This window comes from Ascaphus truei, chromosome 5 (genome assembly GCF_040206685.1).
Source record: "Ascaphus truei isolate aAscTru1 chromosome 5, aAscTru1.hap1, whole genome shotgun sequence".
NCBI classification, from domain to species: domain Eukaryota; kingdom Metazoa; phylum Chordata; class Amphibia; order Anura; family Ascaphidae; genus Ascaphus; species Ascaphus truei.
The window spans coordinates 15,057,952-15,073,266 of NC_134487.1; the positions used below are offsets into that span (position 1 = coordinate 15,057,952).

A 15,315-nucleotide genomic window follows, 5' to 3' on the forward strand; every position below is an offset into this window, starting at 1 on the left:
TGTATGTTAGCTGTGACACAAACATCATTGGTTTGAATACTCTAGAGATTCCCATGGAATTCATAGGTGTATGTACTGCCATGAAGGACTAAACCATGGAAATCCGTAAGAAATTGCACTCTTAAAATGGTGGGACTATATCTTGTCCAAATAGGGCTTAGTATGTATCGTACAAGAAAAAACAAAAAAAAAAAATGTGCGCCAAATGGGATGTTACTATGAATATGGGCAATGAGCAGGATTGACAATAAAATGTATATATATATAAAAAAAAAATATTATAAAAACAAAAAACTTGTGACATGAACCAGTCCGGTGCGTATAGGGTATTGCTAAAAAGAATATATATATGAGTGAGACGGACACAACCCAATGAATGATGCAGCTTCTTAAAACAGGGAACCCCTAGTCCCTGATAAATGCGTGGCAACAAAGAAAAAGTAAGTTAGAAGCGCAGTCAATACAGGGTTGGTGTCAAACTCTATATCTTTATTATATCGTGTCCCAGGGATAGCCCTCTAGGACAACAACAACATGAAAATCAATACATTAATAGTAATATTAAAAACTGTGCAGATGAAGCTGTAAGTGCAATTGCACTTGGTTGGTCTTCAAGGAGTTAGAAACGGGAGTCGCCCGATAGTTAATCTAAGTCTTGCAATCTGTGCACTGCCCGGGCAGGTTTTAGGTAGAAAGCCGGGGGTACCCCAGGGTTGAGACAATGCTCAATATGCTCACCCTTGATCCACTTTGGTCCGTTGGGGTCCAGTAGTATTCTTTAGCCCCAAAATCTGCTCCGTAGCAAGCTGCTCAGAAGCGCTAGGGCGCACGATAGCAGACAGCCCTCCGGGTGTCCGGGTCTGATGTCACTTCCGGCTGTGACGCACAGACCCTTCCCGGTAGTCTCTGGGCTTCGTCTGTTAGCTCTCCTCCTCCTGCTGGCTGCCGATGACCAGGCAAACGGGTTTTGATCAGCTGGAGCCCAGCGTATGGTGCTGACAGCTCTACTCCACTCCACTGCACTGCACTATATGGAAGCAAACACCCTATTGCTCCTCCTCCTACGCGTTTCACCAAAAGGCTTCGTCCCTGACGAAGCCTTTTGGTGAAACGCGTAGGAGGAGGAGCAATAGGGTGTTTGCTTCCATATAGTGCAGTGCAGTGGAGTGGAGTAGAGCTGTCAGCACCATACGCTGGGCTCCAGCTGATCAAAACCCGTTTGCCTGGTCATCGGCAGCCAGCAGGAGGAGGAGAGCTAACAGACGAAGCCCAGAGACTACCGGGAAGGGTCTGTGCGTCACAGCCGGAAGTGACATCAGACCCGGACACCCGGAGGGCTGTCTGCTATCGTGCGCCCTAGCGCTTCTGAGCAGCTTGCTACGGAGCAGATTTTGGGGCTAAAGAATACTACTGGACCCCAACGGACCAAAGTGGATCAAGGGTGAGCATATTGAGCATTGTCTCAACCCTGGGGTACCCCCGGCTTTCTACCTAAAACCTGCCCGGGCAGTGCACAGATTGCAAGACTTAGATTAACTATCGGGCGACTCCCGTTTCTAACTCCTTGAAGACCAACCAAGTGCAATTGCACTTACAGCTTCATCTGCACAGTTTTTAATATTACTATTAATGTATTGATTTTCATGTTGTTGTTGTCCTAGAGGGCTATCCCTGGGACACGATATAATAAAGATATAGAGTTTGACACCAACTCTGTATTGACTGCGCTTCTAACTTACTTTTTCTTTAGTATGTATCGTATTGGCCTAAATATAGTGCTAAGTTTTTTTTCCCCTAAAAATATCCTTCCGAAAACTCTGCCCGTATTGTATGCGCAACCTAACACCTTTTATTTTTCATGTAGAACACCTTCAAAACTTTAGGCCGTACTATAATCTGGCCAACATTGTATTTAAGTCCATGCAAGTTGGAAAAGAAATGTGATTACAAAAATGTTTTTCCAGAGCTAGTGGTTGCTGCCAGCACAGGGCAATTTTAAAATTGTAATTGACACTGTCTGAGTTACTATATTTATCATGATGTTGATAAAGTTTACTGCACAATATTCAACTACAATATTTGTAACTGACATTCTCTTTCCATGTTTGGCCCTGGTCTCTTGTGGCATTGTTTAGTATCTCGGCACAAAGTAACTTTGCCGTGGGTGCGGTTGTGAATGCTACGTTTGGTTCCATCATTGAGCTGACCTTCTACATCACGGCTTTAATCAAGGGCGCCCGGGAAGAGAATAAGTGCTACGAAGAAGTGGTGAAGTCGGCCCTGACGGGCACATTGCTGGGGTGTGTCCTCTTTGTTCCTGTGAGTCCTCCTTGAAACCTGTAGTCCTTGGTACAACACGGTACATCCTTCAAATACATAATCCAGTATACTAAAGAGTAATGGCTGGTCCCTCTGACATTAATAGATTCAATCTTCCCGGTCACACTTTGGAAATGAGTAGAGGGTGGTCTAGTGATGATTGTGACTGTTTAGAGGGTGAACCTGGATTGAACCCTCTACCAGCGCTCTGTAATTTTGTCACACTAAAATCTCAATTTTTAGACTCCCTAGTATTCTGTTAAAAAAATAAAAATAAATATGTATATGTAATTTCACCTTTTGATAAAAGTTCCTCCAACTCTGTGCTACTCAATATTTTACAACATTGCAAAACGTAATATAGTAAAACAGAGGGTATATAACAGTATATGTACCCTTTGGTACATTAGCACATAAATGTAACATTAGGAGAAAGGAGTCCCTGTCCCCAAGAGCTTATTATCTAATCGGTATGTGGGAAGACTAAGTGTAAACTTGAGTGCATTGGTTGGTATATAAGAGCATCTTAGCCTCTTTCTCTCTCCGTATGCGCTGATGCTTGTAGGGTCTCTGCATGGTCATCGGTGGAATCAAGCACCGGGAGCAGAGGTTTAACAGCAGGTCGGCAGGCGTGGGCTCAGCTTTGCTCTTCATATCTGTGGGAGGTAAGAAGCCAGCAAGTTGCTAGAGTCAGGAGCTTGTGCTGAGGATGCATAGGTTGGGAGCAAAAATATGACTAAAGTTAAATTCAAATGAAGTTAAAATCCATTGTTGAGACCTTTTTGGTTTAATTGTCAAAGTTGCTTTATACAAGATTTGTGCAACGCTCTAACTGATCACTCTGACCATATCACTGCCTCTCCTGTCATTGCACTGACCATGTGTCCTACGAGTGGCATACACTTATACTAGTTGTAGAGTAGGTTGCAATTTCCTTTTCAAGGTGTAACCCACCTACTCAATCCTGTGACCTTACCTTGTTCTAAAAAAAACACTGCACCTGCAATTAGAAAGAGACTAGAACTTCACTAACACAAGAATGCAGAATTTATGGGCAGATAAGAACCACTTGGCCCACTTACACTTTTTTAGTTTTATTTGGGAAAGTCTTGTGTCCATCACATTCCCTTCTAGTTGTTGCCCTACCAACTCTGCTGGGAGGCGTATTCCATGAATCCAACACCCTTTCCATGAAGTCGTACTTCCTCGTATTTCTCCTGAACCTCTAGCTTCGGTGCATGACTTGCTCTCAAATAGGCTTCTAGCCTATACTTTGTTGAAAGCCTTTATGTAGTTTCAATACTATAACCTTTCTGTCGTCTGGTCTGTACATATTAAGGACCTTTTGTCTTTCCTGAGAAGTCTTCTGCTGTGGATCATTCACTGTTTTTTGGTAATCCTCCTTTGTACAGTCTCCAATATCCTGTAAGTCCTTCTGGTGATATGGTTTCCGGAGCTGAACACCGTACCCTAGGTGAGGTCTTACCAATGATCTATAACGTGGCATCACCACCACCCCTCTCTCTGCTGCTAAAACCTCACTCAGAGGAGCAGTGACTCCTTTTCCTAATGTCTGTAGAACTACTTCCCATTCTATCTCCTTGTATTTTGTCACGTGTATTACTGCTATGAAGCGCTATGTACAGTACATGGATGTCGCTATACAAATAAGGAAATGCATACTGTACATATACAACCTACTGTAGCATCCTGCTGAATTTACGCATAGCTTTGTTACTTTGCTCGCCTACTTATAAGTCCATTGAAATATTGATTCACAGGCCCCTTTCCTCTATAGTAGGTGCCATTAATCCTGTATTCTGCCTTTGGAGATTTGTCACCCAAGTGCGTTATCTTGCACTTTTTGGCATGGCATTGTACACTCCTGACCATTCTTTCGATCCTACCTAAATCCTCATTTTGTTTAACCCCCTCCCCCTGGAGTGTCGCTCCTGCTGCAGATCTGTCTCCCCTGCAGATAGGTTTTCACTTTCACTTCCATACCGTTTGTAATGTAACTAGTGACATTAAAGAGAACCAGCTCCAGTACAGATCCCTGGGTTTCCCTGCCAAGGCTCTTTATTTACCGCCATTCTGTTGCCTATGCTTCAACCAACGTCTAACCTGTTCAACCACTTTTGTATCTAATACCAAGCATTGCAACTAGTTTACAAGTCTGTTGGACAGTGTGAAAGGCCTTATTAAAATGTAGGTAAGTGTATTGTGCATCCTGGTCTATTACCTAATGTTCTCCAGTCCCAAAATTAATTATTTTTGACCATATCTTGCACATCATCCGAAAATCTCAGACTTTTGTTCTTGGCAAATGCTTTCGTCCACATTTATCCCATAATGGATTACCTCTCCTTTAATTGCAATCTTAGTGATGTCTTCTTCTAACATCCTATCCAACTCCTCTTCTTGTCCTGAAGGGCTGGAGGTAACCCCAGTATGAAAGACTAAGTCCTTACCAGTTTCTTGAGTTGTCCCAAAGCGACGTTTCTACCGTACCTTGTACTGAAGTAGCCTTTATGTTCAGACTACTCCCCTTCCCTCCCAATCCATTTTAAATATAATGTAACCTGGTATAACTACTGTACTGTGCTGATTTTCATTGTACGCGATTCACAATATCCAATAATTGGCGAAAAACATCCAAGAGCTAATTGCAATAATAACCAAATGATGAACTGCTTTTCTTAAACGTTATGGTTTCCCCTGTTCTTACTTTCTGCCAATGTTACCAATCTTTTTCCTATTTATGCTCTCTCCTCCCCCCTGCCCGATAGGTTTCCTGCTGTAAAGTCCTGCCTAATCGCTACCCCTTGCGGGGAGGGGGGGGGGGGAGTATCCTGACTTATTTCTCTGCCCCCCTCAGCTAGTTTAAATACTTGTAATGAAGAATCTAAGCTGCTCCCTGAGTATTTTGGAAGCCGGCAATCCCATCAATCCAAATCCCTCCTCAACCACACATTATTATAATAATAATAGCATGTTTTTGTATAGCGCTGCTAGTTTTACGTAGCGCTTTACAGAGACATTTTGCAGGCACAGGTCCCTGCCCCGTGGAGCTTACAATCTATGTTTGTTTTTTTGGTGCCTGCGGCACAGGGAGATAAAGTGACTTGCCCAGGGTCACACGGAGCCAACACCGGGAATTGAACCAGGCTCCCCTGCTTCACACTCAGTGCCAGTCAGTGTCTTTTACTCACTGAGCCACTCCCCCTCGACATTAAAGTCTCTAGTGTGTAGAGTCTTGCCTTTGCCACCCCTACACCCTGGCAACACCTCTGGCAAAGCCACTGAGGATGCTACATGCCTTAACGCTGCCCCTAAAGTCTTCCTGCACTAACCTAGTTTAATCCCTAGCCAGGTTATTTGACCCTAGGAGGGTTTTGCTGTTTTTGACAATTTCCAGAATGCAGGGATCCCATTTATCTTGCTGTTCCAGAACCCCCCCACTACTGCCTCCTCACCCCCCCCCCCCCCCCACTGCAGTAGGTATTTCTGTGGTGCAGTTGTGTCCTGCTAGTGCCGCATAGATGTCCAGCGGCACCGATTTGCAGGATGTGCCTGCGATCTACAACACTAACCCTGCCAGAGCTCACAGGGGTCGACCAGCAGGTCTTGGGTGGTACCTGTGTGGGGGACACAGGTTCGCAAAGCATTGGTATTTAAGCCTAGCAATCGCCTCATGCCTATATACGGGACAGAATCTGAGTTTCCAGAATATCAGGTGGAACCCTTCCGTCTTGCATCTATTGCACTATCCAACACCTCACAATGTAAGAAATATAAATGCGATTGACCATGCTGGGCTCACTCCTGTGTGCAAATTCTAGCTCGTTTAAAACTCTGTTGCACTTGGAACAACCAGTTGCTTTATAGGCAGTGAGCTAAGAATAATGGTTTATGTAGGGCACACAGACCAATCGGGGGAGAGCAATCTAATTGGTTTAACCCTACCATGCTGTTTGTAATTGGTTTAACCATACCATGCTGTTTGTAATTGGTTTAACCCTACCATGCTGTTGGCAATCGCACATGGAAAGCGAGCTACAGATCCAAAACTATGAACAATTTAGGAATAATTTAGCATTGTTTGTTTATAAAGAATACCACAAAGGACGGAGTGGGCTTATATGCTGTATACTTTTTTTACACATCTAATATCTATTAAAAAGCAAAGGGGTAATACATACATGTAATTTTAAAAATCAACAGATCTGCTACATCAGAGGTGCTCAATTCCAGTCCTCAAGCCCCCCCACCCCCCCCCCCCCCAAACAGGTCAGGTTTTCAGGATATCTCCGCTTCCGAACAGGAGGCTCAATTTCTGGCTGAAGCTGGGATATCCTGAAGACCTGTTGGAGGGGCTTGAGGACTGAAGTTGAGCCCCCCTGTACTACACGGTAGTGGAATAAGTCCCCCCCCCCCCCCTGCTCTGTATGCAGTATTTTCTCACTCGCTTGGTCTTCGGACCTTAACCACTAATTCTGTGTAGAACATTTCCTAGTTTGAAATTGTTCCAATGCGTCCCCTGTGGTTGCAGGTGTCTTTGCTCCGACTCTTTTCTCCAAAGTCTACGGGAAGATGGTGTGTGGGGAGTGTCTGACTATCATCAGCCAGAATGCAACAGAGAGATATCTCTGCCAGAACTGCCATACTCAACTGGTAAGAACCATTATTCTACCCCACTTCAGCATTAAATGGGAGAGGCAGTGTAGGAGCATCTAAAAGTACGCCCATCTGAACCAGGAGACCCTGCAAAGGATGCTGGGACACTCGCTGAAAGGGCCTGATAAATAGAACATTAGAAGAGCAAGGGCCCTCCATTTCCTCACTGGTTGTATCACGTCTTGCCCCACATAGGAACGCACGAGGTCCCTTTTTGAGAATGACTTGGTCACTATGACATGGGACATGTGTCCCCCGGAGTGTCAGTCCTCATGATGTAGTGAGTACTGTACACCACTCAAAGGGTTAAATATTCAAAATGAAAATATGCTCCCTCCCCCACCCCAAAGGTTATTTGTGAAATGTTGTACTTAAATGTTAAACGTGTAGGCCTCAAGGGCCACCAACAGCCCAGGTTTTAAAGATATATCGGCTTCAGCACAGGACTGAGCCACTGATTGAGCCACCTGTGCTGAAGCTGGGACTGATTGTGCTGCCTGCGCTGAAGTTGGGATACCCTTCAAACCTGACCTGCTGGTGGCCCTTGAGGACTGGAGTTGGCCGCCCCTGGTTTCGGCTGTAGCCTGGCTTGAAGGGGCGAAACCTGCCAATGCAGTTGTCTTCCTTTGCTTGGCTACAATGTTACGAAGCTGCATTCTTGACCATTTGCAAATCAAAGCTGAGATGTGTAGGGAGCAGCACAGACGTAGCCAATGTTACTGCAGCCACTAGCGCGCTGCACCGGGGCTTACCCAACGCACCAGCGGGAGAAGCAGCCATTGTTTTGAATAAGCCGCGTATGATAAGGGGTGGGGGGAGGGTGTAGGGAGCAGTACTGTGTAGGTGCTGCGGGAGGTGATGGGGAGGGTGTAGGGAGCAGTACTGTGTAGGTGCTGCGGGAGGTGATGGGGAGGTTATAGGGAGCAGTACTGTGTAGGTGCTGCGGGGGAGGTGATGGGGAACGTGTAGGGAGCAGTACTGTGTAGGTGCTGTGGGAGGTGATGGGGAGGTTGTAGGGAGCAGTACTGTGTAGGTGCTGCGGGAGGTGATGGGGAGGGTGTAGGGAGCAGTACTGTGTAGGTGCTGTGGGAGGTGATGGGGAGGTTGTAGGGAGCAGTACTGTGTAGGTGCTGTGGGAGGTGATGGGGAGGGTGTAGGGAGCAGTACTGTGTAGGTGCTGCGGGATGTGATGGGGAGCTTGTAGGGAGCAGTACTGTGTAGGTGCTGCGGGAGGTAATGGGGAGGGTGTAGGGAGCAGTACTGTGTAGGTGCTGCAGGGGAGGTGATGGGGAGGTTGTAGGGAGCAGTACTGTGTAGGTGCTGCGGGAGGTGATGGGGAGGGTGTAGGGAGCAGTACTGTGTAGGTGCTGAGGGAGGTGATGGGGAGGTTGTAGGGAGCAGTACTGTGTAGGTGCTGCGGGAGGTGATGGGGAGGTTGTAGGGAGCAGTACTGTGTAGGTGCTGCGGGAGGTGATGGGGAGGTTGTAGGGAGCAGTACTGTGTAGGTGCTGCGGGAGGTGATGGGGAGGGTGTAGGGAGCAGTACTGTGTAGGTGCTGCGGGAGGTGATGGGGAGGGTGTAGGGAGCAGTACTGTGTAGGTACTGCGGGGGAGGTAATGGGGAGGGTGTAGGGAGCAGTACTGTGTAGGTGCTGCGGGAGGTGATGGGGAGGGTGTAGGGAGCAGTACTGTGTAGGTGCTGCGGGAGGTGATGGGGAGGGTGTAGGGAGCAGTACTGTGTAGGTGCTGCGGGAGGTGATAGGGAGGGTGTAGAGAGCAGTACTGTGTAGGTGCTGCGGGAGGTGATGGGGAGGGTGTAGGGAGCAGTACTGTGTAGGTGCTGCGGGAGGTGATGGGGAGGGTGTAGGGAGCAGTACTGTGTAGGTGCTGCGGGGGAGGTGATGAGGAGGTTGTAGGGAGCAGTACTGTGTAGGTGCTGCGGGAGGTGATGAGGAGGGTGTAGGGAGCAGTACTGTGTAGGTGCTGCGGGAGGTGATGGGGAGGTTGTAGGGAGCAGTACTGTGTAGGTGCTGCGGGAGGTGATGGGGAGGGTGTAGGGAGCAGTACTGTGTAGGTGCTGCGGGAGGTGATGGGGAGGGTGTAGGGAGCAGTGCTGCGGGAGGTGATGGAGAGGGTGTAGGGAGCAGTACTGTGTAGGTGCTGCGGGAGGTGATGGGGAGGTTGTAGGGAGCAGTACTGTGTAGGTGATGGGGAGGTTGTAGGGAGCAGTACTGTGTAGGTGATGGGGAGGTTGCAGGGAGCAGTACTGTGTAGGTGATGGGGAGGTTGCAGGGAGCAGTACTGTGTAGGTGATGGGGAGGGTGTAGGGAGCAGTACTGTGTAGGTGATGGGGAGGTTGCTGGGAGCAGTACTGTGTAGGTGCTGCGGGAGGGTGTAGGGAGCAGAACAGCGCACAGTTCTTTAAGGTGAAAATTGTAGCTGCAGCATTTTGAAGAGATTGCAAAGTGGCGAGTTATGTCCAGTTGGGGCTGTGACCACTTTCTACTGTTTGTGTATCCTGTTCATTTTGTAATTCTGTTCATTATTTATTTTCCCCTCCAGATTGTACACAACAGCACCGCATTCTACAGCGAGGTCCAGTGAGTCTTCTTACATTACTGTGAAGCAGCACTGCTTGCAAACAGATACAATAAAACCATTGCACATCCTTGTAGGTTGATGTTTTTGAGCTTTTTATATCAGGGGTGGGTAGCTCCAATCCTCCAGGGCCACCAACAGGTCAGGTTTCAGGATATCCCTGCTTCAGCACAGGCGGCTCAGTCAGACTGAGCTGCCTGTGCTGAAGCAGGGATATCCTGAAAACCTGACCTGGTGGTGGCCCTTGAGGATTGGAATTGCACAGCCCTTTTCTATAATCATGCTCGGTTTCATATACCAAGTGTATTAAAAGTATGTTAATTACTTGTGTGCTAAATACATACACTAGGAGTCTCATTACTCCAGAAACCCTAAAATAAGTGTTATAAGAAATGAGCGGTCTGCAGTTTATTCACTATCTAACATATGACAGTAAAGTGAATGCAGCAGGTTGGGGAGACTTGTGACGGACATGCAGGTAATCCTGGGTTCCCCAGCTGTGCTGTACCCACCCAAGATGCTGTGCAAGAGGCACCAATTAAGTAAAGAACAAATTCAACCATGACTTTAAGATGAACAATGCTACCTTGGTTTGTGAGAATTGATCACAAAAGTTCTTATATTTCTTTCTTTCAGCACCATTTTCCCTGCATTGTTGGATTTTGCCAAGAACATTGAACATTGATTTTTGCAATGTATTGGGGAAATCGGCAATTGTCTTAAGTTGCCAAAAATCTGGAAACTTGTAGGCAAAGTTGAATCTCTGTAAGATATTGGCAATTGCCAGTTTGAAACTAGCAAGCGCTGATATCTTACTAAAGTTTGCCATTTTATTAACTTTTTTTAATTGCAAATGTCCAATGTGCCAATTTAACAAATGTGTAGGAATTTGTTGCGAGTCTATAAAAATGATGGCTTCCTATAGCTATGGGCTGTTATACTGTATCTCTCCAAGTGATCTTCTCTTCTTGTGTTAGGCCTTTGGTGTACACAGTGTCCATTCTCCTGCCCATTGCGTATGTTATCGGGCTCATCTTCACCCTGAAGACGCACTCTCATATCTATGACATTCACATCAGTGACTGCCACGGTAAGCTAGCACATGAGATCCATGGCCAATGGGGTACACTGCGGGGGAGAGGGGAGGGGAGCTGATTTTTGGAGGGGTCATTGAGAGATTATACCATAGCATAGAGGGCCGTGAGTCCGCTGTTGACGTTGGTTTGTGACCCCAGTCTTTCCTTGGCATCTCTTCTCTCTCCTTTCCATTTTGGTCTCCAGCATTGGACTGCTGCCAGCACCTACTTAACCTCATCTTTACTGAAAACTGTTCCTCCTCATATCTTTCCACTGAAAGCCTCTGGCGGAAGTTGCACCGAGTTTCCTTAACTACAAATTCATCCAGTCCTGTTGTTTTTCTTGCCAAACGTCGCTATTTCCTCTTTAACAAACAGGCACAAATCCAACCCATGGCACCTCTTCTCTTTCACTCGCTTCCTTGGCCTACTCCTCCTGTGTGCTCCCTTCAGTCCATTACACTGCAAGACTTTGCTGATTTATTTCAAGGTCCAAGTGGAAGTCATCTCCAGAAAATCCTCCTTGTCCCTTTCGCAGGTCTCCTTCCTAATCCTTAATCTATTTGATATACCGTTGATGACCCGTTTGTGCTGTACATTCTTCACCCTGTTGGCACCCGTGGTACTGGTTTTCCGCTTACCTCACTGCTCCTTTTAGTCTCTTTTGCCAACTCCTCCACTGCTGCTCGGAAGAGCATATTGTTAACTATCAGACAATAACATGTAAATGAGGCGTTATGACATAGCCACAAAAGTCTGTTCATGCTTAATGGACTTAATGTGACGTTGGTCAAGTCATACCTCAACTTGGTGTTACTCCCATCCAGATCGAGAAGCGAGGCTTTTAAAGGGTCTGGGTGGGTGTAGCACCACAGTTAGACATGATTTAGCCAACATGGCGTTAATTCCCCTCCCCTTTCAACTTGAGCTAAACACCCATATCAGGGTCTAGATCGGAGTAATGCCAAGGCTGGCATAATGGCACAGTTTCGGAAGATAATGCTACGTTATGTGACATTAAACCTATGCAAATGAGATTTAGATTTGGTATTGTTTTAGCATACAATTAGCTTTGAGTACACCATGTTAAATTGGGGAACATGAAATCCATTCCTATTTTGGGTAAGATCGCGTTATGAACCCTAATCTATCAGCTTTGGGGATCTGGGCCCAAATATGCTATTGCTGTGTGAAGAACACGGTTTGGGTTCAGCCATGTTCTCTATGCTGATAACACACTACTATATTTATTGGCACCTCACCTTGCACCTGCAGTCCAGTCACAAATCCCATTTTGCGTAATAGCGATCTCTGACTAGTTGGGCATGTTACGTTTGAGGAGCTGAGAGCGCTAGGCAGAACTTCTAATACTCCCCTCCTAAACCAGGCCCATTCTTCTCTGCTCTGTTAGTCCATAACACCACGATCCACTCGGTCTCACACGTACAGTACGCGGTCTAAGCGTTGCATCCAATGACACCCTCTTACTCCCCTCCAAAACACGGTTACTAAATCTTGCCGTTTCTTGCTCCTATTTGTAGATCAATATCTTACAGGTTTGTGCTATAGGGCAATATTTACTAAACGGTGCAAAGCCATAAGACCAGTGGCATAGCAAGGCATGAACGGCCCCCCGGGTAAATTTTTTGTATTGTTTGGCTGCGTATGTGCGACTGGCACTTGCCTGCTACGCATGCGTGGTAGGAAAAAATGCATTGTTCAAGCTAGAGAGCGGGCCCTCGGGCTATAGCTACGCCCCTGCATAAGGCAACGTATTGCACCTTCATTTGAATAGCCTGTAAGATGCCTCATGTCATACCACTGCCTACCGTAGTAACTCTGGGCATTGTTGTAGGGCTTGGTGGACGGGACATATTAGCTTTGCTCTAGTTTAGTCATTCTACTCATGGGGATACAGCTCATGGGCTCTGGTTTTAAGATTTGAGTTACTCGGTGAGTACATGTTTTGCAGACTAGACCATCCAAAAGGATATTTGCCTTTTAAATTGAGTGCTGGTTTTGTATTTCCTTCACTCAAGAGGCTACTACCCTAAGGAATACACTGATATCTAGAGCAGGAGAGAACAGCCTCTAGGGAGGAAAGTGGAGCACAGCGCAGGGACAAATGGCAGGAACCAGCACACCATAGGTTAAAAACTACTTTATTGGTCGACAAGGGGAGACAACATAAAAAGGAGCAACCACCCACTCTAATTTTTAACCTATGGTGTGCTGGTTCCTGCTATTTGTCCCTGCGCTGTGCTCCACTTTCCTCCCTAGAGGCTGTTCTCTCCTGATCTCCAATCAAGCTGGATGCACGCTCACACGGATTTCCTGCTGTTTGTCATCACTCTACATTAACAGTGAGTGGACTGTGGTATTATTGGCTGACTTCTGACTGTGTCATCAATATTGTTCAGTGACTTTATCTGAGCGTGGTTGGTTAAAAGGGGACCGTCTGCCTTTGGTTTTGTGTCCCCCTATTACCCTATAAATCCCACTCTAGGATTTAAGCCATATTCGGCAGTTACGTCTTCATGAACTTTAGATTGGGATGACAATTGATGTCAATTTCTCTGGAGCAGCTTTGTTTCATTTATATACCCAGGATCAAGAATTTTGATGTCCGTGGCTTATGGGACTTATTATATGATATACCTGCCGAATATTTCTGTTGCACCATGATTGAACTCCATGTCCTGTTTTTCTGATATCTAGAGCATGTTGAGATCCTGTTGATTTGTTGCATCTTGTCTTTTGCCTCATAGTGCCCGGGCACCACCACAGTGCTGTGGTCCACTGGTCCCGCTGGAGAGCAATGGTCATACTGATAGTTTCTACCTTGTTAATGTCGGCATGTGCAGATCTGGCCACAGAGCACATCAGTCCCATTCTAACAGATACCAGAGTGTCACAGGTGAGTGATCGTCATAGCGCACTGCTTTACAGCACGCAAATGGTCTCTATATATCCTCCAGTCATATGGACCATAAATTCTGCATCAGACCAAATGGTTTCCAGTCTACAGCGTTGGCCAGTGCTGGACACATGGAGTGGCGACTGGTAGAAGATAGCGTGTTGACTGAGCATTGAGCTGGAGATTAACCCTTTAAAGTGTTAACCATTCGTGTGTGTGTGTGTGTGTGTCCACATAATCAAATGTTTTACTTTTGTTACCGGATTTTGAGGCAAAGATGGGCATTATTTCTCTTTTCGAGGCCTTCTTTCTGATACTCGCCCTGGTACTCCTCTCCCTTGTCAATCGAACACCCGGGTATTTTGTTTGACTGTCACTGTTACAAATTGGCTACAATGTAGTTTTCTGACATGTATACCTAATACTTGGAAACGCCGTTGTAAACAACATAATGATTGTTAATACTTCTAGGAACGCACCTCTGTTTGCTGTTTTTGTGTAACCACTTTGCTGTCGGCAACTCTCTCTGGCGCTGAAGTGGGTAGCGCTGTTTATTATACGCCTAACCTGTCCTGTTTTCCACCTTGCTGCAGTATTTTATAGGTGTGACGGTGCTGGCCTTAATCCCTGAGCTGCCAGAGATCGTTAATGGGATACAATTTGCTCTTCTGAACAATTTAAGTCTCAGGTGAGTGCCGAGTGTCCGCGTACAACTCCTACAAAATGTCAGTCTTCTTGTAACCCAGAATAACAATCACCTGGAAACAGACGGCACAGGTATGGGAAGTACTCGCTGCTCCAGGTAGCTAGGTGTTCAATGTCACGGTAGCTTATGACAAGATATAATGAACACCAAATATCTGGGTTGAACTGAACGTGGCTTAAGATATAATAAAATATAATTTATTCCTTAAATAAGGTGAACACAGCAATATAGTACAATTAACAGACAAGAGGGTAACACATACTCAGGGTTGGGGGATGGAGAAGTATCCAATAGCAATTCTCCAACAGTCCAGTGACATTCAAGATGGAATCAGAAGCACAACTCCAGCAATCCAGTGACATTGAAGATGGTATCAGAAGCACAACTCACAACTGTAGGTTTGACACAGTTTATATACCTGTGCAACCCTATTCTTAACATTGAACACAGCCTATTGGTGAACAATTATCTAACGTGGAGACTAACAGACTAACAGACTACCTCATGCCCTCAGGCAACAATTAGACTGCCAGAGTTTGTTGATTGACTAATACTTAATCCCTAAACATTGGGTAACAATCAAGGAAGTTACTTTTTGATCACTGTGCTTAGGCTACTCTGCCGTTTGCCCTTCAGGACTTATTAGCCTATCAAATGGCGTCTGCATTTTCAGAATAGATCCACAATAAAATACACAGACACTTTGATATCTACACTTATTAATAAGTGCCATTCTGGTGGACTCAGTGGGTCGACCTTTGCCAGTTTTTAATGCCTACAGTGACTCCACATATTGGCCAAATATGAACTCTCTGCGACCTCCCGAACTGGAGATACAGAAATGCACTTTAAAACATTAAAATACATGCTTATAATGAAAACATGGGAACAGGGGAACATACATTTTCAAGGTATAACAAGGTGCAAACCTCATCCCTGAACCGCAGTCCAGATAACCTCTTGTCTCTCTGGTGAGGTCAGGGGATGGCCATATGGGGTACAACCCCTTTAATACCGGGCCAC

General features: G+C 46.0%; 1 protein-coding gene across 1 annotated transcript in view; it reads left to right on the forward strand.

Moving 5' to 3' along the window:
- LOC142494354 (uncharacterized) overlaps positions 1–15,315 on the forward strand; it is a 51,077-nt gene that overhangs the window by 22,427 nt on the left and 13,335 nt on the right. The window contains exons 11-17 of the mRNA XM_075598912.1: positions 2,136–2,319; positions 2,885–2,984; positions 6,872–6,993; positions 9,558–9,595; positions 10,571–10,683; positions 13,438–13,586; positions 14,180–14,274. Of these exons, the coding sequence (XP_075455027.1) occupies positions 2,136–2,319; positions 2,885–2,984; positions 6,872–6,993; positions 9,558–9,595; positions 10,571–10,683; positions 13,438–13,586; positions 14,180–14,274 (801 nt within the window). The remainder of the gene's footprint in view (positions 1–2,135; positions 2,320–2,884; positions 2,985–6,871; positions 6,994–9,557; positions 9,596–10,570; positions 10,684–13,437; positions 13,587–14,179; positions 14,275–15,315) is intronic.